Raw genomic sequence first — 23,066 nt, forward strand, 5'->3', positions numbered from 1 at the left:
GTGGAAAACTATTTAAAAAAGTGAAAAAAAATTAAAAATTAGTTACGCATGTTGTAAACTTGTTACATTAACATTAAAAAGTGTCATGTTGTTACTTCCCACAAACGGGAGAGAGAGAGAGAGGAAAAAAGTTAGTTGTTTTGTTTCTCTTTGCAACTAATTAGACGGTAATTAGTTGGGAACTAGACAAACTAATAAATGTCAAGGCAATATTTTTTATCTTCTTTTCCAACCTATTTTTCGGTTTTGTTACCTATTCTTAAAATCTATTCATTGAACACCTTTTTTCACCAAGTGGTTCCCCTTCCTACCTCTTTCATGTTCGTTAATTTGAAAATATTATTCATTTATATTTTCCTTCACTCCATTTTTGTTTGTTTCCATAAAATTAAGCTCCCAATTAATTATTGTTTTTCTTTTTTTTTGGGCATTTTGTGTACACTTGGACAGGTATGACCGATGGTAGTTTGATATTTTACAGACCTTTGGTATTTTCACTCCAATTAGTCCCAATAGCAAAAGGAAAGCGATTCATCTGTGTTTCCCCCTATTTTTTTGAAAAATGTTGTTTTACCCTTAAATGAATGGTTATGCAAAGAATGGAACAGAAAATAAATATAAATTGACACAATATTGTGATTTATGATGATGTTTTGTTTAAATACCCCTGCTTTTTGGCATTCAAAGGAATAAAAATGGCACTGAATGCATTTTTAACATAAATTTGCCAATTTTTCGCAATTGAGTGAAGGACAGATTACAATTTTTCAAGTATATTCATATATTAATTTACTTGCTTTTTCCGCTTTTTGTTATAACGACTTTGGTTAAGAACAAGCTCTTTAGGTGTCGAGCTTGTTCTTAACCAAGTGGCCATTTGTAGATTCTGATTAGATTATACAGGGTGAGATAAAAACAGCAACAAAATCAAATGCCATAATTTTTATTTATTTTTTTTTTTCAATTTTATTGAATGAAAGCAGAAAATGTCGGAAATATCATCAAATTGTAGAATAAGTTTAGATTTGTTCGAATTGGTCACCTTTGGCACGAATTATGGTCTTCAAACGGCCAATGAAACCGTCACACACTGCCCGAATGTTGCTTTGCGTTATTTTGGCCCATTCCCAGCGAACCGCTTGCTTGAGGTGACCGACACTTTGGTATTTTTTAGTGCCAACCTTGCTTTCCAAAATACTCCAGACACAATAGTCCAACGGATTGGTATTCGGAGGTTTTGCTCTAGAAATGAAGCGAGAAACCTCATTTTGTAACCATTATTGGGTGGCGCGTGCTGAGTGGATGGTGCTGAGTCCTGTTGGAATGTCCAAGGTATGTGGCCAAAATGTTTGCGTGTCCAAGGCTTTATACACCCTGCAGAATATTTTCGCCATAATATTCGGCATTTATTCTGATGCCACGGTCGATTAAAACAAGCGGAGAGCGACCATTGGCTGTTATGGCCGCCCACACCATTACCATGCCCGGCGCTTGAGTTCTGGTGGCCAAACGAAGGTGCACAGTTTCAGCTGACCTCTTTGGCAAGTAAACACGCTCATATTGTTTGCTTTACAAACTGCTGGACAACGAATGTTTTCTCATCGAAGATCGGAGAAAACCATATTCGGCATTTCACCACTTTCGGCCAAGCGAAGCAATTCTTTAGCTCTTTTGAGTCTATATTCTTTCTGATGCGGTGTAAGTTCTTGCACTTTTTGGAATTTCAATGACTTTACCCCGAACTCATTTCTCAATATCTGCCGAATGGTATATTGCGATATGTTCAGCTCACGAGCCATTTTTCGGCCACTGCGACGCGGGTTTCGATCAAGTCGCTTCTCTTCTTTTCGAACCATTTCTGCTGATGTTGCTGTTTCCTTCCGTCCAATCCCTTGACGTCGGACTACGCTACCAGTATCACAGTCACGAGCGATGGTACGAGACACAAAAGATGTATTCACATTTAAATGCTGGAGTGCTCTAACGATAGCCACTTGTGGTTTTCCAGCCAAATATAAAGAAATCACACTATCACGCTTGAATTCCATCACAAATAACTCTTTTTCTGGAAAATTGTGTACACTTGTAAACAATATAATGAGCTGTCACTGGAATAATTTTAATAGCTGTCGGACGAGTGGCTTAGAAATGACAGCAGTCTGAAGTTGGTTGCAGTTTTTCATCTCATCCTGTATACTGCCATATTCAGCATACATATTCCTATGAGGATTTTATTCTGCCATAAGTCACACACTGATTTTTTCGTAAAACGACTTTAAGGTAATCGAAGGTAGAAAAAAATCCTTTTAACTATTACAAAATGTAGTTTCAAGTAAATGTTACTGGTTAGCGTAACCAGACAGATTTTATTTAAACATGTAAAGAAGTGAACTAAATCTAACTAAGGAACTATATAAAGTATCTAGTTCCATTTCGAATACAGTTCCACTCAATGAACGACGTTGTCACACTCTAAGATTGAGAATACATAAAGCGCTTTTTGGCTGGCTTAAGTCATCGGCTGGCTTCTTCGTAAATGAACAAAGGAGCCTGGGACCAAAATCGAACTAAGTCAACCTAAAACTCCTTTGTTCCTCTACGAAGAAACCAGCTGATCAAAAAATCTTCTATCAAAAAAGCCTTCTATGTATCTTCACCTTAATAGGTGTGATATGGTTTCTAAGAAGAGTTTTAGTTTTTATCACATAGCATGGTAGAAGAATACAGGTACTTGCATCGACACAGCTGCTGGGACAATGAAGTGTCAAACCAATTATGTAATAATATTTTTAAATGAAAAATTATTCAAATTTGTAAAAATTGTTAAAAAAAATGCATATCATAACAACCTGCGATTGGTGTCGTATAATGCATCGTTGATGCATCTACCTGTATTCTTCTACCATTCTCAAAATGTAGTTTCGAGTAAATGTTACTGGTTAGTGTAACTAAACAGACTTTATTTGGACATGTAAAGAAGTGAACTACATCTAACTAAGAAACTATGTAAGATAACTAGTTCCCCTTTCTGATATAGTTCCACTCATATCCATATTCCTCTCATATCCATCTTCATTTGAATTATCCCATGAGAGGAATACCTATGAGGGTTTTATTCTGGCATAAGTCACACACTGCCGTTTTCGTAATTAAACAATGCCAATCTAAACTATTATTATTTTACAAAAAATTCAATCAATGATTAATGTTAGAAAAAAATCCCCTCATGTATTCACCCCTTAATTATCTTAAAAAGTATTTTCTGAGTAAATTTTACTGGTTAGCGTAACCAGACAGACTTTATTTGGACATGTTAAGAAGTGAACTGAATCTAACTAAGGAAATATATGAGGTAACTAGTTCCCTTTTCAAATATAGTTCCACTCAATGAACGGGGTTGTCAAACTCTAATGGATGTCAAATGATTTCAAGAGTTTTAATGTTTATCACTTAGTAAGAACCCAAATTGATCGGTTTTCTACAAAAAAGGTGTAAACCAACAAAATAAATAAACAACAAAATATATAAACATTTATGTATTGTTTTCATTTATGTATTCATTGTTATTTTTATTTATTTTTGTTTTTTTATCTATGTGTTCGATTTAATACATTGCCACTTATCCTTTAAGTTCCTTCTCCCACGTAATTCCAATGCAATTTTACAGAAAAAAATGTAAAACAAACATTACATTTGAGACCCGTTGATGTGTAATTAAAAGTCACACACACACCCACTCATACACCCACCCACTGATACATGCAAATTATGTTTCGTATTTCTTTATCATTTGTGTTGTTGCTGTCGTCGTCGTGATGTTTTTGTACATTTTATCCTCCACACACACACACACACACACACATAAAAATCCATTAATTTCTCTTCTATAATTACAGTCAAATATTTGTATGCGCTCCTCATTTCCAATTGATAGCCAACCGGGAATAAAGAGACTGGGGATGAAAAACCACAATAAAAAGGATTTGATTTTTAAATATGCAGGTAAGACAGCCGGATGAGAACGTGATGGGTGAGTGAGAGAGAGAGAGAGAGAGAGAGAGAGCAGTGGTTTCGGAAAACAAACAAACATGTTCCATTTACATATGGTATTCCGTTTGAATGCCAGTGGCGGTTGTCAGAGATCCAGGTTTTAAATTTGTTATCCCGAAATGGAGGTAATGGAATGTTAAAATGAAGTAATTCCGTGCAATTAAATGCTAAATATATTTAACGTTTAAGGATAACATAGGGTAGGGATTGCTTTAGCGACCTCTTAATTATGTGCTTTGCAAAGATTCGTAATTTGTTTGGCGTATAATCAGAGGACTCAACAATCAAGGCTTAATGATGAAATTACAATCAAAATATATATATTTTGTTTAAAATTTATTAAATTTAAAAATCCCAATGTCCTTTGCATTCAATGAAAATGAAATTTCAAAACTGCTCATCGATGACCAGCTATCCAATTCAATATGAAAATCCAGGCAGGTTTATCTGCTCTACCACTGGCAAAGCTGTATTTGGTCTGGTATTTCATTTTTAAGCACCCGTCAAAACTGTTATACCTCAACATAACCGCCACCATTGTTTATTTCGAACAACAAGAACAGAAAACACACAAAAGTGGTGGGTGTCCGATTTTTATTTTTCTCCTTTTTTTTTGTTCGTTTTTGTGGCAAGTCTGCAGCTTGTCGTCGATTTCAACATTCCAACAGAAATCTATTATTGATGGCGCCCAACTCGGCAAATGGACAAAGGAGAGCATGGCATGCAATCGACAAACCGACTGGACTCGACCGGTCCGGCCAACCAATATGTTGTTGTTGGCAAGTCCAATTTAGCTCAATGTTGCCAGCTGTTGCATTCGAACAAAAAAAAAAAAAAAAAACCAACCAGTTTTAAACAATATTTTTTTTGTCCTTTCACATGTTACCTCCTTGTTCCTGGCCCCCACCCGCCCAACAAATAACTCTTGTCCTTGCAGTTTTGCAAAAATTCTCCACCATCATTAGTGGAGCAAAAGCAGCAATTGTTCTCGATTTGTGGCACACAAACACAAAAACCATCAATGTTATGTTCTATGGGAAGCACATGAAGCGGCAGGAGGGGGGCAGGCAAGAGGGGAAGATGCATTGAATGAAGGAGCAAAAAAACTCGAATTAAATTGACTGAAGTTGTTTTGTGCAAAAAAGGATCTAAATATCGAGCAATGTATAGTCTGCCCTGTAAAAAAACGAGAAAAAAGGATAATGGGATTTTTTTGTTTTGCTGTTGCGGCAAAGGAAATGCATCAGGATATAATGATTTGTTATTGGCAATACTTGAGTGTTATTGGAATGTTTAGTAATTGTAGTAATCGCTTTTGAAATGTGTTAGCTGTGAAGTAAGAATGCGGTATCTTTGAGTTTTTAGGGCTTGATGTGGCTCGCATAATGAAGCATCCGCCAGATTTAGGTTATGGCCTTAATAATCTCAAAAATCTATTTAAATTTGCTCTATGTTATAGGGAGCGCCATCTATATTTCAATTATTGTAAATTGTAAGTGGGTGGGGCAATGGGAATATACTGCTAGTGAACTGAACATATCGGCAAATATTGAAAAATGAGCTCGGGGTAAAGCCATTGAAATTCCAAAAAGTGCAAGAACTTACACCGCAATGGAAAGAAAATAGACTCAAAAGAGCTAAAGAGTTGCTTCGCTTGTCCGAAAGTGTTGAACTGCCGAATTTGGTTTTCTCCGATCTTCGATGAGAAAACATTCGTTGTCCAGCAGTTTGTAAACAAACAAAATGATCGTGTTTACTTGCCAAAGAGGTCAGCTGAAACTGTGCACCTTTGTTTGGCCACCAGAACTCAAGCGCCGGCCATGGCGATGGTGTGGGAAGTCATAACAGCCGATGGTCGCTCTCCGCTCGTATTAATCGACCGTGGCATCAGAATAAATGCCGAATATTATCGCAAAAATATTCTGGAGGGTGTATTAAAGCCTTGGGCATGCAAACATTATGGCCGCAGACTTTGGACATTCTAACAGGACATCGCACTCAGCACGCGCCATCCAAGAATGGTTACAAAATGAGCTTCCTCGCTTCATTTCCAGTGCACAATGGTCACCAAAATCTTCGGATACCAATCTGTTGGACGATTGTGTCTGGAGAATTTTGAAAAGCAAGGTTGGCACTAAAAATATGCCGAAGTGTCGATCACCGTAAGCAAGCGCTTCGCCGGGAATGGGCCAAAATACAGCAGAGCAACATTCGGACAGTGTGTGACGGTTTCATTGGCCGTTTAAAGGCCATAATTCGTGCCAAAGGTAAAAATTATGGCGTTTGACTTCGTAGCAGTTTTTTTATATCACCCAGTACGTCAAATAAATGATCTTAGCAAAGTTGGCATTAATTCAGGCCAGACAAGAGCAGGCATGCGTAATTTTCTCCATACTCACAATCAGGGCCACTTAAAAACGATGTAAAGAGAGAGTAACAAAATTGGGAGAACATAAATGTACGACTCTGTGCCCGGTCCTGATTTAAGTTCTCGTCAGGAGAGTAAAAAAGATTTTTCTCTTTCTCACCAAAAAAATAAATAAATAGAGTAAGAACAACATTTAGTCAACTTTAGGAGAGAATGTAGAGTATTAACATTATCTCTATTGTTACTATCTCCATTGATACCTACTAGACAGTCGATTTACAGACCCCTGCCATTTTCTTTGAGACATTTTATTTTTTTCCTAATTTCTCTCTATCTGATCTGTTAACAAATCAAATTTGCAAAGTAAACAAATATTCCTTTCCTTGTCATACTCGACAGGAAAAGTTAACAATTGTCTGAACTAAAGTTTTTAACTTTCTTTGCAAAGCATTTCCCTTGTCTTTTCTCCTCAAATGGTAAAAAATAAGAAGAGTACAATGTAATCGGAATCTCCTGTTGCCACACAATTTCTGCATCCTCCATGACATGTTGGGAGGTCAGAACACCAAAAAAATACCAGAAGAAATTATAAGTTGTAATCTCAAGAGTAACAAAGTCAAAAAAGAAACTAAACTTACATAGAAAAGGAAACAATTTGTAATTTAAACAAAAAAGAACTTGCTGACAACTATTTTCCAAAAGAAAGCCAAAAGGGAAATCTCTCTTAAGCCTTGTCTCATTTACGGAACTTGTTGCCCTTTTGTTTTCCAAGATAAATGTCAAATTACTTACCTTTTAAGCTTTAACAAAAGATATTCAAATAATTTGTTTTCTTCCTGGTCACATCTTATCATTTGTCATTTCTTTTTCGTTGTCTCTCTATTTCTTTTGTATTCCCATTCTTCTCCCGCAAACCAAACAGAAACAAGAAAAAAGACGCGAACTGCGTCTGAAACGATTTTGGCGTTCGCCAAAAACCACTTCATCCGAAGATTCAACCGGATACGAGAGTCCAACACGAGCCAAGAGCTCCTCAAATGATGTCCAGCGTTTTAATCACTTGCACTACACCAGTTTGGCTCAAAGTGCTCCCACGTACGATGGCGGGGCGGATAGCGAAGGTGGCGGGGTCGGCGGCGCTGGCAGTAAAAATAAAACATCCTTGGGCAATGGTGGCTCCTCTTCGCTTAACAATAAGCCCACATGTTCATTGCCATTACTACAAGTTTGGCCAAGTCAGGTAGGTATAAAATGCAAAAAACAACAACAGAAACATACACATACACACAGACAATGTGACTTCCCAAGACCTGACCTTTTGGCTGAAGGTTCATGTAAAGCTTAGATTTGTATGGTCTTGATAAAAGATAACACCACAAACAAAACAAAAGCAGCCAATGACAGCGTTGAAAATGTTACGCTTTTGAGTTTTCTTTTCTTTGTTTTTATTATCTGAAAATATACGAAAAATAATTTCTTTTGTTTTTTTAATTATATTATTTTTTGTATTTGTATTTCAAACATTCTTAACACTCATACATACTGATATTTAATATAGTTAACCCATCAGTCGTTTGTGTGCATTCATCCAGGGATGGAAAATTTTAATTTACATTATTTGTCGGAAAATCTTTAGGTCTTCTTTAAAGGATGCCTGAAAATCGGAACTTTCATTGTGGCGCCCAACGTGGGGAGCCCATATAAGTTTGATAATAAACAACAACAGATGTGAAAGAAGTGCCCAAATTCCCAATCCCAGGTTTTACATGCCTGAAATCGGCACTTCCATTGTGGCGCCCAACGTGAGGAGCCCATATAATTTTGACAATAAATTTTATATCTCTACAACAGATGTGAAAGAAGTGCCCGAATTCCCAATCCCAGGTTTTACATGGTTTGTATGCAAAAGTATATTTTATATGGCGCCCAACGTGGGTCAAGTAAGAAATTTCCTACAATTCTAGCACCAGTGATATTTATTCATACAATGGAATTATCAATTGTGAAATAATAAAAGCCACGTTGGCGCCAACGTAAGAGTCCTTCGATTTTTTATTAAAAAAAATGTTTTAGAAGGAAAAAGTGGAATTTACACCGCCGCAAATTATTTACCCTTAAGGGTAGTCTAAACAGCAGAACTACCATTCTGGCGCCCAACGTCGAGAGTTATTATAATTTCGATATAAAATATAATATCTCTACAAACAGCAACAAACAGAAGTAAAATCAGTATTCAAAATTCCCATCACAGACTTTAAACAATTTGTATGTCCAGATATGTTAAATATGGCGCCCAACTTTGATCAAGATAGAAATTTCTTAAAATTCTGGCACTAGGAATATTATTTCATACAGATGTGAAATCTGTATTCAAATATTCACAAAGCAGGACAGGATTCTTGCAGAGGCATGCCTCATATGGCACCCAACTTGGGGCAAGTTAGAAATTTCCTAAGAATTTACTACCAAGGATAGCTTTTTTACAAAACAACTATCGTATGCGAACTCACAATCTAGAACACCCTAGTTGGCGCCCAAAGTTGAAGTCATCCGAATTTTTATCACAGCATAGCAACAAGAAAAAATTTAACATTTTTACAGTATTTCTTTGTAATTTTTTCCTATTTCTTCATTAAAAGGTGCCCTACCATTTTGGCGCCCAACTTGTGTAGTCCTCATAATTTTAATATGAATAAATTAATTATGTCTTCACAGAAGATGCGAAATCTGCATCGAAAAATTCCCATGGCAGGTTTTAAAATATTTGTATGCAAAAGTAAATATCATATGGCGCCCAACGTGGGGAAAGTTAAAAACGTCTTATAAATCGACAGGGATAGTGTTTTTATGTAATACAACCACTGCATGAAAAATTGAAATCTATTATAGCCTACTTGGCGCCCAATGTTGGTGTCCTTCGAATTTTTATTGCGAAAAAAGCTGGATATACATTCAATCACATAGCAGAAAAAGAAGTCCAGTATAACACCCAAAAATTAGAGCAAATATCAAAAATATAAAAATTGCTGGTTCTCCTTGGCGCCCAACTAGGGTATTCCCTATAAAGCTGATCTAGAGGTAGGGTATACATCCTATCACATAGCAGAACACAAAGTCCATTGTAAAACCCAAAAATTAGAACAAATATGAGAAATATAAAAATTGCTGGTCCTCCTTGGCGCCCAACTTGAGTATTCCCTATAAAGCTGATCTAGAGGTAGGGCTTATCTATCCCCACAAATTTATTTTATGTAGTGCATTTGAGGGAAATTATACAGTACTAAATTTAAATTATTAAATTTGGCGCCTAACGTTAATAACCTGTACCTGATTTTTTTGGATTTACAATTAGCCTAATTGACATGTCAAACCCCTTTCATTTTATGTTTACATTAGAAAATAAGTGTTTCCAGTCATATTTGGCGCCCAATGTATTGTATCTCAACGTTTTACAATAACAAAAGAGGGTTAACAGCTGAAAATCATATCAAGTTTCCCATCCCTGGTCACATATGTTGTAGATTTGTTATATTTTTTTTTTGTTTCTTTCATTTGTTGAGTTGATTATCATTCGCCTCGTCTCACATTACCACATATATATCTTATCTCGTCTCTTTCCCTCTACATTTCTCTCTTACTACTTGTTCGTCGTGTCTCTGTCACTGTGAGGACGCTTTAAATGGATTCCTTGTCAAAAAAAAAAAAAAAACATAACAAAAACAAATATTCACACATAAAATGAAACAATAAAAAACAAAACGAAACCAAAATCTCGTCGCCGCGTGTGGGTGTATGCGTGCGTGCGTGCGTGTACATTGGGTTTTAAAGCCGCTGCTAAGACAGGAAGGTTTTTTACAGTTGCGTCGTAACAGCGGTCCTGAAGGTCAAAGGGTATGCGTTCAACTCAATGAACATCAATTCTCCTTTTTTTTACTCGAAACTAAACTTTTTTCTACTTCTTAAAGCTTGCATGTTTTTTTCTTAATACTTTTAATAAACAATTTAGCTACTTTTAACAAATATTTACTCCCCCAAATAGTTCCTGCAACGTGTAACTTTCAATTTGTGGCAATTGGCAAATTGAAAGCCCCCAATTTGTATAAATTTAAACTAAAAAAGACCCTTTCTGCTCGTATCCTTTTTGCCCCCAACTACTCTTATTCAGTGTATTTTTTTTCCTCTCACTCACATTTTTGTATATATTTATTACTTTTTTTAAACATGTTTTTTTCTTAATCACACCTTTCCAAGTCATCACAAAGTATAACTCTCCCCCCCCGTTACCCCTCGATTTCACAACACTTACACCATGGCAATGACTATTTCTTTTGAACCAGTTTTCTAGTGACTACTTTGCCATTCAGATCGTTAAGCACTTAATTTTTTCGCCCCCTCCTCCTCCTCCTCAAGTCTAGTTTTTTTACTCTCTACTGCAAATTGCAAATTACCATTGTATTGTTGCTGCCGCTGTTGTTGTTTTGCCATTAAATCTTTGTCGTTTCCTGTTATATTTTTAGGACTCGCCACGAGGCGAAGCTGATGGCCAGTCGTTTATATTCCCTGCCATTGCCGAGACCAGTACGAGCAGCAGCAGTGGGGGCGGCAATAGCAGCAGCACCACCAGTGGCAACACCACTCTGTTAACCAGCACATCGGGCAACAGCAGCAACAGCACCGGCAATCATTTGACTCTGAACACAGGCGAACGTCGCAACTCACTCTACTGTGATACTTTGCATGCCGGCGACTCAGGCATCGATTCTGTTCAGGCATCACCCTCACCCAATGCATTGCCTCCGCCACCGGGGGTGACTCTGATTGGTATGGCCAATCCTTCGGCCGATACGATAAGTTCCTGCAATGTTTCACCTGCCACCACGCCCACGCAAGGATCGCCCAACCCCTCGTTGCGCGGCAATCGCATGGGTGCGAGGGCCAGCATTAGCGTGGGCGCGCCAAACTATCGCCGCAAATCCAGTGCCCTACTGCATCCCGATCACGCCCGGCTGTTTGCGTTGCGCATGAAACATGCCGCCGCCTTGGAGAGGGCCCAAACTTCACCCGATCAAACATCCATTGAGGATGCGACTGAGTTTCACGACAATGGTCTGGCAACAAATTTGCGCCTCTGTTCTGCCTCGTCATCGACGACCTCGTCGCTAACCTCCGTGGCTGCGGTAAGCCTAGGCGGGGGAGTATCCTCCTCTGCTGCTGCAGCAGCACTGGCTGCTGCCGCCGGTGCGGGGGCCCAGCAGCGAGTCTCCGATCCGTGGCTACAGCCGCAATCAGATCGAGAACGTGATTCACGCCACGAGCGTCGGCGATCATCGACCGTGACGCGTTACTCGCTCTTCGATGCCCTCGATCTGGAGTATGCCTTGCTGCGTGCCGCGGCGCGCGGTTCCGTCGGTCCCTACTCGTTGAGTGAATCGATACACAAACTGACCTTTACGCAATCACTGGCGTTTCCAGCGCTGGCACGCGGTTTGGCTTCCAAACGTCGACGCTCGGCCACACGGATGAGTTCGCGTCCCCTGAATCCCAATGAATCCGGTTTAAATACCTGCGCCAAAGTGGTAACCGCCGTGATATTAGTGGCAATCTCTTTTATGGTCTTTCTCATAGTGTATAAGTTTGTACGGACGTGAGGTTTACTCCTGGCCCCGACAGATTTTCCCGTCACATATCAAAATGCCTATTCGCTGACCTCCTCGTCTGCGTCGGCGTCAGCAACGACTTCACTAACGGGAATAAACAATAGCAGTGCATTGAAACCATTGTCGGGGTTCAGGAGAGTGTTGGGTATCAAAGAAAGAGATTGAAACAAAACGAAAAAGGAAAAAAGAAGAAGACATAAAAGAAAAAGTGCACAAATTGAAAACCAAAAAATAAGAAAATACAACATTAAAACATATTCAAATGTGATACAATTTAAATTACAAAAACAAATTCAAATACAAATTGAATAAATTTAAAAAAAATTAATTAAATCTAATTCTAAATGCAAAATCAATAATAATTGGAATGTGTTAACATCATATTTATACATACAAAACATATAAAAAAAATAAATAAATCTTATACAACAACAATAATAACAACTAAAACAACATATGCATATAATCAACCAAAAGAAACTGACAATTTAAACATATCTTTACAAACTAAAATGCAACTACAACAATCCCTAGAAATGGAACAAAAATTCTGCAACTACAGCCCTATAACAAATAACTTGACTTCTCTGTCTCCTTCTTCTTCTTCTGCTCTGACTTTCAATTGATCCTCTCACTTTATTTCCCTCTTCAAGTAAGCCAAACAATATGCTCTTCTCTTTACTTTACTTTCTCTCTTTCTCTCTATCATGTGTTTGCTTCTCTTTTTAGCATCTAGTCAAGTAGTATTAATTAAAAACAAAATAAAATAACAACGTAAATTAAGCTAAGCTAAGTTAAAAGCCTAAGCCATAAGGAAGAAACAACAAGGTTTCCTTTTTAGAGAAAACAAAAAATTAACCCAAAAAGAATAACTAAAAAAAACAAAAACAACAATTTTTTATGAGAAATGCTCAATTTTTAAGGAAATCCCTGCTCTTTGTGAATTATTTATAAGAATCTGCTAACGCTTGATAAATGCAACTCAGTTAGAAATAACCCAATTCCTTAGCCAGCCATTTGCAACGAGAAAAGGAAACCCCCTCAGAAGACCAACCATTCCCTAGCAATGCAAGACAAGCTAAGGCAATTTTTATGGCTGTCAGCCAATCCTCTCCGTTTTCGCAGAAAAACTTGGCAGCCATGAAACCAAACCAAACCACCCGGGACGATTCTGGGAAGGCAGCAAAGAAAATCAAATTCCTGGGTGGCTGCTTGGTTGGCTTAGCTACGGGTTATTGTCACCACAATAATTCGTTGTCTATTGTCTGTCTGTTGCTCCGTTTATATTTTTCAAAGACGATAACTTAATTAATAAACACTTTTTTTCCTAGAGCGCTTTTTATCCTCTTCAAGTGCCCGGGCAATCGCTTCAATGACACTTAAATAATTGCATTGCTTGTAATGTTAGTTGCCAAGACAACAACAGCGATAGCTATCACATCATAAGAAGTGATAATAATAAGCAACTTAAGAAAACTCATAAAGGAAAACATAAAAGGAGGTAGGTTAAGATCTAATGGGAAATGAAATTGGCTGGGATATTAGCCTTCATTATCAGGATTGTTTTGCTTAATCCTGATTTATTGAACCAATAGTGAGATTCTCTAGTGTTTATGCCATTAAGGACAGAAATCTCTAACTTTGACGCACACAAAATTTTTACCACATTTTTACCTATCGGCAGGTCTGGTCTTAGCGACGACTTTGATTTCAGGAAAAAATTTTAATTTCTCAGGAAAATTTCGTAAAATACCGAAAGTATAAGCAACTAACTCAATAGTTAATTATTTACAAAATCGCACTCCGAAGTCGCGAGAGTTTCAACAAAGGCGTTGTTTAGACTTTGTATCTGATCAACAACAAAAGACTCAACTGAGGTTTACACAAGACAAATTGTCTTGAATCAGAGTTGTCATCAATCAATCCCTTACACACTTTTCCCACAATTTTTACCTTTTTAATCCTTTTGAGAAAACAATAATTTTCGACAAATGGAAATCAATTGAATATTGCTGAAACATAAAAGAAATGATGGACAAAAGAATAATGGAGCGAAAGACAGATATTCATCATTTATCAAAGCTCAGAGGTAGTCAGGTTGTTATATGTTTACTATTTCGGTAAAGCTTAAGTGTCAGCAGACCGTGTACTGTCCTGTTATCTTTAGTGAACTAATATGAAAGATCTTCATGGACTTAGTTCAGCTGCTCTTTTCCGTGAATTATTCATTTAAACTATATTATTCTGGACCTAGACATCAAGGAACTGTCCCATAATTCGAAAAAAGTAATGTAATTTGCATTCAATGCATAAAAATAACCAATTTTACTGTCTATCATAAGACACAATTTGTCTGAGTAAAATTAGTAGCATGATAGAATAAAGAAGGTAACCTTTTAATAATATTTAATATTTTTCGAAATTAGTTTAATACCCTCCACCATACATAGTATGGAGCATGGCTTAATAAGAAAGGTTGCTCAACTTCCAGGAAACTAGAAAAATGCAACACTGTACTGGAGTCTTATTATGTCAAATAGAAAAAATGCACCAAAAGAAAAAAATGTATTTAGGAGGTAGCTTTGTTCTACCTTCTGTAATTGTGCCATTGTATGGAGGGTATATTAAGTTCGTCATTTCTTTTGTAACTCATCGAAATAATAATTTTCGACCTAACAAAGTATATTCTTGATCAGTGTAAAACGATTTAACCCTGTCCGTCTGACCGTCTGTTATAATCACGCTAGAGTCAAAGCGGATAAAAGTGTGAAGCTAAAATTTTGCACAGATCAGTCTTTTGTCTTCAGGCAGATCAAGTTCGAAGATGGGCTATATCGGTCAACTATATCGTATACCCCCCATGTATCGGTAACCCCGATATTCGGTATTATGATGATTGTAGCCAAATGTTTTCAATGAAATTGTTTGAAAATTCACAAATGGAGTTTCTTCTGAGTACTTTACCTCCCGCAAGAGTATTCTGTATATAGATCCACGATATTGAAATAATGAAATTGTTTAAATATCCATACTAGAAGCTCTTTCAACCTTGGAAGAGGCATGTCTATATACTCGTAGGTTCATGATATCGTATAGCTCACATACAACGGTAGCTTCCGATATCGATATTTTGACGATTTTATGAACATTATTCACCAGAGTTGTATCAAATTTCGTATTTAGAATTCGTAAAGGGTACTACAGCCTATGGCAAAAAAAATTGCGTGAGCAGGCCCACGTCTTCGTATTGCCTCCACATAACTGCACCTATTTCGGTATTTTGGCGATTTTTGGTACAATGTTCACCGAAATTGTTTGAAATTTCGTATTTGAAGTTCCTAATAGCTACTACAGCCTGTGACATAAAATTGTCGTATATAGCCCCAATATAACGGTATCTACCTATATTCGGTATTTTGATGATTTTAGTTATATCATTCACTTGATTTTTTTACGTATTTGAATATTGTAATGGCTTATGACAAAAGTTGTCTATGCAGGTCCACGTCTTCGTATAGAATCCAATATAACGGTTATATTCGGTATTTCTAACATTTTAACAGAATTTTCAACGGATGTCGGCCCAGCCGAACTTACTGTTTTTTTTACTGTTTTATTTTTGACAAAAACTCTAATGTAAACATAGTATTATAATCTAGTTTTAAAATTTTAAACTAGTTTATTGTTCCCATACTTCCAGGGAATATCATTCACTGAGATAGAATATCTGATGTCGTTTTTTGTTGTTTTTCTCTTAAAGAAGTAAAGTCTTATTTATTTCAAACATGTTTTAATAAAACGTAACGTAACGCAAACTTAACAATATTTTAAACTTTTTAAAAATTTTTGGTCTCATTGACTTTGGTTGCTACATTCCCATCGATTTCATATCATTCAAAAATTAATTGATCTGCTCTCTTTCTTTATCAAGAATTTATAATCGACAATTTGTCTGACATCAGATCACAACACAACTTTCGTTATTACCCTCGTGTTGTTTCCTTCCTACTTGACATAGGATCTACTGCAAAAGGGGCGAGCATTGTCGTCGAGTGCAATAAAGAAGACATACAATATGCATGTTATCATGTTTAGAATTACAGCTGTTCTACAATGTCAGTGACTAGTTAATTTGACAGAACACTGGTGTTGCATTGTCTACTGGCCCACAACGACAACGGCAGCAACAACACTTGTGTCATAATATGCTTTTATTTAGAAATTCCATGGCCACTTGTGAGAGTAACTCAGAAGAGACAAGTAGACAAATTTGGCAACAATTTGTTTTTTTTTATTTTCATTTTTTTGTCTCCCTGCAAATGCAGTGCTGCATTTGAATGAGGAATTGGGTATATTTTTCTGAGGGATAATAAAAAAATATCTTTTTTTTGCTTTGGCTTTCCTCGCCCTCCTTACCCTTCTGCAAATATTTGTCAAACTTATAACATAATATCTTTTTTAGTAACTCTGCCCTCTTTGTTTTCTAATTAACCTACTAAAGTGCCTGTATATTTATTACTTTTACATACATACCTATGTGGACATTACAAGAACACAACAATCTTAACAATTTTTTACATTTGTAGTTACTCTAAGCTTCGAATTTATAGAATCTTCTTTCCAAATAAAAACACAAAAACAAAAACCATTTAGTTTAGAAATTATTATTGAAATGCATCTTAAATGAGATTAGATAAGTTTAGATAACAAAAGAAAATAATAACTTCAATTGCTAAGAAACAAATAACCGAAACAAAAAACTAAATACTACTGCATTGCTGATATTTTATTCATAATAAAAAATAAGTATATGAACATGAAATAAACATAGAATATCAAAAAATTTAGAAGGAAAGTCAATAGGAATTCAAAGAAAAATCAATGAAAAAAACGGATAATACACATACAGAATATGCATCACTTACAGAGATTAAATGCTTTTTTTAAACATTAAAAACGAAGTCTTGAAATAAGATGTGTCTGGTTACCCTTTGATTTGTGTTGCAAATTGTCACTGGAAGTCGGCTGTTAACACAAAAAAAATCGATTCGAGAGAGAAACAGTTTGACTGTCATTTTAATGAGCGTTTGCAAATTCTTGATGGACAAATTTCTTCTTGCAATTACTTGTAACTCTTTTTCTTCTCCTTTGGGTGATATATATTTGAGCAACACATATCAATCAGGAATATCGCAAGCCTAATTGTTTTGTTTTTCGACTCTTCTGTAATTTTTGGTTGATTAATTTTTATTGCGGACAAATTGTTTTGTTTTAACAAATCAGCTGATTGCTTGTTTACTTTTCAGAGTTTTTTTTAAAGAGAACAACACTACCGTACTCTCTCAGAAGTTTGACTCACAAAATTCTTCTATTTCTTCCTCTCTTAAGACTTCGTTGTTAAAAGGTAGGTACACACACATACATATCCTGCTATACATTTCACAAACAAAGCAATATTCTCTAACTAATAATTTGAACAATCCCATGAACATTATAGAACGTTTACACCAATTAAATCTGGATATAGAGCCGTTGCGCCATTTATTTGCTAAAACTAGTGCAGTTTTTCGCTTTTATATTACAAAAATAAATGACGATTAATTCTAAACGAAACACGAAATTACCATACTATTTTATGCAACTTTGCATGTTTGGTTACAACTTGTCATAAAGTACCAAAAATACATCTTTTTCTATAAATTGTTTTCTTGGATATCAGCTGATTGCCAAAATGAATAGAAAATAAAAATGGAAATTCAATAAAAATGAGAATATCAAAATGTAAAAATGACAAAGTTAAGGTGAGAATGCATAAAAAGCTTTCTTGGTTGGCTTAAGTCATCAGCTGGCTTCTACGAAATAGAACAAAGGAGCATATGGCCAAAATCGAACTAAGTTAACCTAAAAATCCTTTCTTCCTCTGCGTAGAAGCCAGTCGATGACTTAAGGTGGGAATACATAAAGCGCTTATCTAGCTGGCTTAAGTCATCGGCTGGCTTCTTCGGAAGTGAACATAGGAGCCCAGGGCCAAAATTGAACTAAGTCAAAATAAAACTCCTTTTTTCCTCTACGAAGAAGCTAGCCGATGACTTAAGCCAGCCAAATAAACGCTTTGTGTATTCCCACCTTTACTTCAGTCAAAAAAGCGTTTTATGTATTCTCACTTTTAATTGTTATTAACATTTCTAGTCATTTTGATAACTCTGTCACCATTTTTCTCTAAAATTATTGCCTTGAATATTCTATCCACACCTAAATTACGCGTTTTAAGAAGATTCGTCATTTATCTGACATATAATTGAATTGACAATCTAAATAACGCATTTTATTGTAACGCGTTCGGTGTAAATAAGGCTTTAAGTTTGTGTTGATTTAAAGTAGTATCTATGGTAGAAGAATACAGGTAGATGCATCAATGCTTGGAAACATTGATATGTCAAAAAAATTTTAAATGTTTCGACAAAAATAAGTAGATTTTTAATTGTTTTCTCATTCAGAGTTTTTTTTTAAATCGCATTTTTCAACAAATTTAACAAATTTAAATAATTTTTCATTGAACATTTTCAATTTCAAAAGCATAGTAGAAGAATAAGCGTACTAGCATTGGCACAGCTGCTGGGACAATGATCCGTCAAACCAATTTTTAAATTGAAATTTTTTGAATGAACAATTATTCAAATTTTTAAAAATTGTTAAAAAATTCATATCAACACAACCTCCGATTGGCGTCGTTTAGGAAAAATTTACAAATTTAGCTATTTTTTGAATAATTATTCAAACAATTTTGACATATCAATGTTCCAAAGCGTTAATGCATCTACCTGTATTCTTCTTCTTGCATGGTATAAAGTCACGTTGTTAATTTAAGTATTTCTCACAATGAAATTATATCAAGTGTTTGGTGTAAACGCGCTATTACCGATCTGTCATAAACCATACAATAATGGAATCAATTAAGGAAAACATAAACAAACATAATAAAGATTTTTCAAATATTGTCTTGAAGAAATGTGTTAAAAAATTATTAAAAGGTAATTTTAGTATTTCTTATTATCCAAAAAAATATTGAAATGTAAGAAAACTTATTTCTTAAAAATATACAACAAATAACAGATAATTACTTTTAATCATTTATGTTTAAACAGACGTGGTTAGTCCTTATAAGAAATATGCAAATGCATTTTAAATAAATTATAAAAGAAAAATATTGGACATTTTTTTTTGTATTCATCATCAATATTATAGTTAAATTTAAATGGTAATCGGTAGATGTATATTATTTTGTTTATACATATTTGAGAAAATAAAAACATAATTAGTTACTTTATATGAATTATTACTAAAAAATAAAAATATTTGCTAAAAATTAAAAAAAATAAAATGTATAACATGCAAGCAACACAAACATACATACTTAATGTAAGAAAAATAATAAAGGTATTATTTAAAATAAATAGCTCTAAATTTAACAAAAACTAAAACAAGAAATATTTGCATAAAACCCAAAGAAAAAAATACAATAAAATTATATTTGAATATTGAAAAATAATGTGTGTTAATTATTCATTGGGATTCCTATGGCAGAGGTAAGTATTCTATGTATAATAATGAGAGGAAAGTATTCTACGTATAATATAGGTTCAAGAATGCAAGTATACCACTTTGAGGAAGCAAAGCAACTTCAACAGAAGGATCTTGAACTTTTGCAACTTTTTACTCCAAACGTGTTCTTTTACAAAAAATAGCAGCACACTTCAAAGAAGAGTCACGTATACATTTTAATTTTAATGAAACTTTTAACAGTTTTGAAAGCAAATCAATATAAAACCATTTCAGTGGATTTACATTATTTAAGCTGCGCTTAGGCGCCACTTGATATTAGTTTACACAGTTCAGTTTCTTTCATGAAAATTTTACAAGATTTGCAAACCGGAAAAGTAGTTATTCTTTACGTATATATTCATCTCATGGTGAATATGGGATAGGAGGTACATTGTTTAAAATCGTTCCACACATAACGCCAATATACAGGGAGAGATGAAAAACTGCAACCAATTTCAGACTGCTGTCATTTCTAAGCCAATCGTTCGACAGCTGTTAAAATTATTCCAGTGGCAGCTCATTATATCGTTTACAAGCGTGCAAAAGCATTTTGGTGAGAATTTTCAAGAAGAACCGTTATTCGTGATGGAATTCAAGCGTGATAGTGTGATTTCTTTATATTTGGCTGGAAAACCCCAAGTGGCTATCGTTAGAGCACTCCACTCCATTTAAATGTGAATAAATCTTTTGTGTCTCCTACCATCGCTCATTACCATGATACTGGTAGCGTAGCCCCCGACGTCAAGGAAGTGGACCTAAGAAAACAGTAACATCATCAGAAATGGTTCGAAATGTAAAGAAGCGACTTGATCAAGACCCGCGTCGCAGTGGCCGAAAAATGGCTTGTGAGCTGAACATATCGCAATATTCCATTCAGCAAATATTGAAAAATGAGCTCGGGGTAAAGCCATTGGAATTTCAAAAAGTGCAAGAACTTACACCGCAACAGAAAAAAAAATAGATTGAAAAGAACTAAAAAGTTGCTTTGCTTGGCCGTTTAAAGACCAAAATTGTGCCATAGATGACCAATTCGAACAAATCTAAACTTATTCCAAAATTTAATGCTATTTCCGACATTTTTTGCTTTCATTCAATAAAACTAAAAATGTAAAAATTAAGGTGTTTGACTTTGTTGCAGTTTTTTTATCTCACCCTGTCTTTCCTCTTTTTGTTTGGGCAGCTGATACTAATCACCTATTTCCTCATTTTGCACACCCCGCAATTTTCAGTCGACATAATGTATTATTCCCTATTTAATTTAATCTGTTTAAGCCTAAGCTCTACCATATAATTTGTAGTTTTTTTGTATAACAAGAAAATAAACGAGCCAAGCATTCAAAAGGGTAACAAAACAAAAGCACGAGCATTTCACATATCCTCTTCCTCTCAAAAATGACACAAAAATTCACGCCCATAACACTCCCCTAACCTGGCTGGCAAAGTCAAAACCACATAGCCAACCATTCGGTATTAGCCGCCAGGTTGTTGGGAGATAATGGAATGTTGTTTTTTTACTTTGGAACGTGTGCCGTTTGTTGTTGGATTTGTGCTAAGTGCGTGTAGTAGTGGTAGTAGTAGTAGTTTGCTCGAAATGCGTTAACATTCTCTTTATATTCTTTAACAGAAAATCCAAAAACAAATGAGTCTCCTGTGTGTTAATAACCATAAAACGACAGACATGGACGTGAGAACGCCACTGTAGGTGTGTTAACCATGGTAAGGGAATGTTTTGTAACTTTAAGGTAAAAATTTGCCTCCTGCTTTTTGTTTGACGAGGAGCGTAAGAAAGTCAACGTGTGTGTATATAGTATGTAGTAAGTTGTCTGCTTGGCACAATGTTTGGTTACATGTGTAGAAATGTCGAATACCAAAAAAAAAATCAAAAATCGCTGAAAGAGAAATCTAAATCTAATTAAAGATTTAAATACTGAATTCGGAATTTAGGTTATTTATGGTTGCGATTGGCTCCCAATATCCCAAAATCCAAACTGAGATCTACATGCAAAATTCTGAATTAAAGTTACTTTTGGCGCCCAACATATGAACTAAGGAGCAAAATATTTCTGAGAACAGGTTAAACTTACCTTAGAATCCTTTAGTTTTTTCTACAAGAATTAATTATCGTTGTTATTTTACTCAGTCCAGATGCATTCCAATTCAAAATAATAGTTTTGAAGTTAAAATCATCAAAATAAAGTATGGCATTCGTTTATATTGGCCTCTTCATATTAATAAGATATTTCAAACTTTATAAAGAGCGCAATTGTAGTCTAAAAGTGACGCCCAAGTTCCAAATCTCCAATAAAGTTTTCCTTATTCCCTTCTATCCAAGAACTGACATCCCTATTGTATAAGTAATTCAGCCAGTGTATTATCCATGTATGTTTTTGTACAACAAACTATTCTCACCTGCCCCTTCAGGCAACAAATGAGCATGAAAATATACATTATCCAAGCTGATTAGTGCATATTTAAGTAACAAACGAACAAGTTTCCTAAAATGAATTTATTATGAAGTGTTTTATTTCTCTACATACGCACATTGGCGCATACTTTTGAATATTTTCAGTGCGCTATCAAAATAATCCATATATTAATATTGGTGTAAACATGTTTAAGTGGCATGTAAAACAGTTGCTCTTAGTTTTTGTTTACCTTCATGGAATTCACGCAATTGGGAGGTGGATGATAGAAGAGGGTAAATTTATAGCAAATGTATAATCAAAGCATAAACATTTGTTGCAAAACAAGTTGACCCTAGGTTCATTAGGGGAATTTAGAAAACATAGCTTCGAATTTATGCCTTTGGTACAAAAATTTGTATAAGTATAAAACAGCTATATGCACGAAGATTAATTATTAAAATCTTCCTCACGAAAGTTTGTGAAAATGTGAAATTTAACATCAGCAGGCAGCCATCATCAGAAAGTATGTCTTTATACTAAAGAATTCATTTAAATTTTCTCTACGATGATACTGTACTTTAGAACTTTATTCAACAACAAAACTTTCGTGTGAATATTTTTTACACAGTACCCATTTGGTAAGAGAGATTTCAATTAAATAAAACTAATATATTTCCTTTTTTAACTCAGCTGGAGAGCATTTACAAAGATAGACTAATTGAAGATTGTGGAAACTTTCATTAATTTTCAAAAATATCAACAATATAACGTAAAATTTTGTTAAATCACATACAACACGTTATCCATTAATTGCATCTATCCTTAAAGCTACGCAAAGTACTCTGTACCGTTAAAATCAAGGGGTCACTCACTTCAATTATGTGCAAAGAAACTAGTGTACCCTATACACGCAATCACCACAAGGCATTATCAAAGCAATACTTTTAATTATTTTCTTGAAAGATATTTGCGTTTCTGAACGCA

The 23,066-nt window shown here is 35.2% G+C and overlaps 1 protein-coding gene across 1 annotated transcript in view; it reads left to right on the top strand.

The window, feature by feature from the left end:
• Positions 1 to 15,748, top strand: part of LOC131803095 (uncharacterized protein DDB_G0271670-like) — a 72,007-nt gene extending 56,259 nt beyond the window's left edge. Inside the window, exons 3-5 of the mRNA XM_059124107.1 lie at positions 3,897 to 4,002; positions 7,341 to 7,658; positions 10,936 to 15,748. Of these exons, the coding sequence (XP_058980090.1) occupies positions 3,997 to 4,002; positions 7,341 to 7,658; positions 10,936 to 12,066 (1,455 nt within the window). The 5' untranslated portion in view covers positions 3,897 to 3,996 and the 3' untranslated portion in view covers positions 12,067 to 15,748. The remainder of the gene's footprint in view (positions 1 to 3,896; positions 4,003 to 7,340; positions 7,659 to 10,935) is intronic.
• Positions 15,749 to 23,066: the final 7,318 nt, after the last annotated feature.

This window comes from Musca domestica, unplaced genomic scaffold (assembly GCF_030504385.1).
Source record: "Musca domestica strain aabys unplaced genomic scaffold, Musca_domestica.polishedcontigs.V.1.1 27, whole genome shotgun sequence".
Classification (NCBI taxonomy): domain Eukaryota; kingdom Metazoa; phylum Arthropoda; class Insecta; order Diptera; family Muscidae; genus Musca; species Musca domestica.